The 2,937-nt window shown below is 33.8% G+C and overlaps 1 protein-coding gene across 1 annotated transcript; it reads right to left on the bottom strand.

The window, feature by feature from the left end:
• Nucleotides 1-266: 266 nt before the first annotated feature.
• Nucleotides 267-1,305, bottom strand: LOC141388985 (mitochondrial transcription rescue factor 1). Its single transcript, XM_073959923.1, has 3 exons — nucleotides 835-1,305; nucleotides 704-776; nucleotides 267-634 (listed from the first exon to the last, which is right to left on the bottom strand). The coding sequence occupies exons 1-3, from the start codon at nucleotides 1,173-1,175 to the stop codon at nucleotides 431-433; spliced, it is 618 nt and encodes a 205-aa protein (XP_073816024.1). The 5' UTR covers nucleotides 1,176-1,305; the 3' UTR covers nucleotides 267-430.
• Nucleotides 1,306-2,937: the final 1,632 nt, after the last annotated feature.

Genomic DNA, 2,937 nt, shown 5'->3' with positions numbered 1-2,937 from the left:
TGAACCTATGGTTGTTACCAAAAATCAGTTCCAAGACACGAATAATAATCGTACAAACATGTAGGGTAGGCACAATAAAACATTGGCTACAACACAACAAAGTCATTGGTTATTCCGTCCTTAGGTAGTATGTTCAAGTCTTTTCATGGCGATAGAAAAATCTCCAAACAATGGGTTCGGGATAGCTGAAAGAAATGTCCAGATGATAATTACGATAGACCCTAACACACATTAAAGCGTGATAGAGCATTCCACCTCGCTTAGTATTTAACTGCATAAATAATCTCTCTGAAGTCTATTTAAATCAAGTCTTTTAAAGATATAACAATTGATAATGAACAAATAGTAGGACTCTTCTTACTTTAATATCCTAAAAACACGGCCATTTTCTATGGTAATTTAGAAGAGTTTCACTCCCATTCAATTTCTCTCAATGATCTGCCCCACCTGATGATTTGAAGGCATTTGAACCGGCATAGTTTTCAATTAACAAACTTTTATAACGTCTCAGTTGTACACTCAAACCTTCTTCACGTTCAGCAACGGAGAGAATAATAACTCGTGATATTACCAAATGTGAAGGATTGCTTTGGCTAAAACCACGAATAACATCTATTTCATCACCATCATGGAGCTAAAAAGGAAAAACAAAAACCTTTGGTTGAATATTATTATCTACAAAAAACTTCACAATTTTACCCACCTGTACACTTTTCTTTTGCAGCTTTTTACCATTAACCCGTATTCTACTTTCATAGAATATATTCTCCACTTTGCTATAAGAGAAAGGTTGTAATTTTGAATTTAAGTTTGTAGATTATTATTTGTACCTACTTTCTAGCCATTCCCAAACCGGCCTTTAATATTAAATCGGCACGCAGTGAATTGACTTTGGCCTTGATCACCTTTGAATCTCTCTCATCTTTGAATTCCATTTCGTCTTCATCTTCACTATCTGATTCCACATCCTTTTTATTGTATTTGTGTTGGGATTTAGATAAGCTAAATTGTCTTGCAGTGGTCAAGTTCAAGGGATTATTCGGTGATGCCGGTAGATTGTGGATTTTATTGCAGACACTAGATTCTCGAGGAATTTTAACAGCCGGAGTTGTTGACAACGATCTAAGCAGGTGTTGTACTTGTCTAATATAAACTATTCTTGGAACTGATATCATTTTAAAGGAGATTGTTAGCAAAAAGCTTCTAGAACTGTGGACTGTTGTGTAAAATCTTCAAATGTCACTTTGTTCAACAGTGGAAAAACAAGTGACCGATAAATCCGATAAATATCGGCAAAAAAACAAAATAGCCGAAATGTTTAGAATACGATCAAAGCAGAATTAAAAATTTCAAATTGGAAACAGCTGTTTTAAAAAGTGCTGTCAATTAAGAGAAAAACGTACACGGTGGGCACTAAAAGCGCATTTACATTGTTGAAGATTAACCCTCAAATATACTATAATTCATGGCACAATTAAACAGATAGTGGATCGTAATGCTTGGTTTACATTTACGAAATCCACTCGATTTCAACTGTCAATTCCATTGCTTAAACGTCAAATGAAATCGAATGGATTTTAGATGAGTTTTCATTTGACGTATACGCAAAGGAATTGACAGTTGAAATCGAGTGGATTTCGTAAATGTAAACCAAGCATATGCATCCACTCGATTTCATCTGTCAAATCCATAGGTTAAACGTCAAGTGAAATCCAATTGATTTCAGATGAGATTTCATTTGACGTTTGAGCTATGGAATTGACAGATGAAATCGAGTGGATTTCGTAAATGTAAACTTAGCATAAGATAATGAAGTTGCTGTAGTGATGAACTCGATCTATAAATACCTAAAAGTTTCACGAAAACCACTCTAGTGTGACCTTCGACTAAAATGTAGAGTTGTACAATCTAGTTCATTCGAAAGATCTAGTTCAATAGCTCAGATCTTTAAAATGAACTAGGTCAGTAATCTAGTTCATAGTTCACTGTCCAGTTCAATCATTGTGATCAAAATCTTTCACCGGCTCTTAATCAGTCGTTTGATGAAAACGCATACATACACCAAATACAAAAAATACTAATATAATTTAACTACTCCATAACATAAATATTACATTTGCATAGTTTTATTGCACTCTTAAAGAAAGATTAATTAATTTTAGAAAAAATATCCTTCATTTAGGTGGCTGGCAAAAAATCGTATGTTGTGTGTGTGTGTAGAAATTGTCATTGCAAAAAAGGCATACAGCCAGTTTCTGTATGTCGAAAGAAGAATGTGTGCGAATGAAACACGTCCAAACTTTAGTTTACGAAATAATTTTACCTTTGCTTTTGCATCAAAACAAAAAACAAATTTGAAAAACACACAAGAGTTTGGACGTGTTTCTTTCGCACACATTCTTCTTTCGACATACGGAAACAGGCTGATAGTGTGTGTGTTTCGTTTTATTTTTTTTTCCTTTTTTTCTATTCAGAAAGGCAGATTGAATCTGGATTCGACATATTGTAATATGTTATGTCTCGTATGTTTTTGTAAAAATTTTCATTTTTGGACAGCTATTCCATGTACCTTGATCCAAAACATAAACAAACTGATCACATTAGGCATCCCTTAACATAGATGTATGTATGTATTTGTGAACGACATGTTGAACTAGATTGTGAATCGTTCGTTGATCGTACGGTCACCGACTGATTATAGTTCAGTGAAATACTGAACTATAATGAACTATATCGACTGATCTAGTTCATACGCTCTTTTCAATGAATCGTTCAATGGAAGTAGTTCGTTCATGAACTATACAACTCTACTAAAATGTTGAATATGTTGGTCACAGTCCACACTAGCGTGAATTTTATTAAAAACTTTCATGAAATTAGGTGATCTTAATTCGAATTCCCCACTATAACAATTTTATGATTTTACTCTACTATGGA

Source organism: Musca autumnalis, unplaced genomic scaffold (assembly GCF_047663935.1).
Source record: "Musca autumnalis isolate F117 unplaced genomic scaffold, ASM4766393v1 scaffold_1, whole genome shotgun sequence".
Lineage (NCBI taxonomy): Eukaryota > Metazoa > Arthropoda > Insecta > Diptera > Muscidae > Musca > Musca autumnalis.
Note: the sequence above shows the minus strand (reverse complement) of the source record. Positions and strands in the feature narration are given on the sequence as shown.

Coding starts and splice junctions, on each gene's coding strand:
- LOC141388985 (XM_073959923.1), bottom strand. CDS start 1,175: ATGATATCAGTTCCAAGAATAGTTTATATTAGACAAGTACAACACCTG. Junction 777..834: donor GGTTTGGGAATGGCTAGAAA/GTAGGTACAAAT, acceptor TTTCTCTTATAG/CAAAGTGGAGAATATATTCT. Junction 635..703: donor TGCAAAAGAAAAGTGTACAG/GTGGGTAAAATT, acceptor TTTCCTTTTTAG/CTCCATGATGGTGATGAAAT.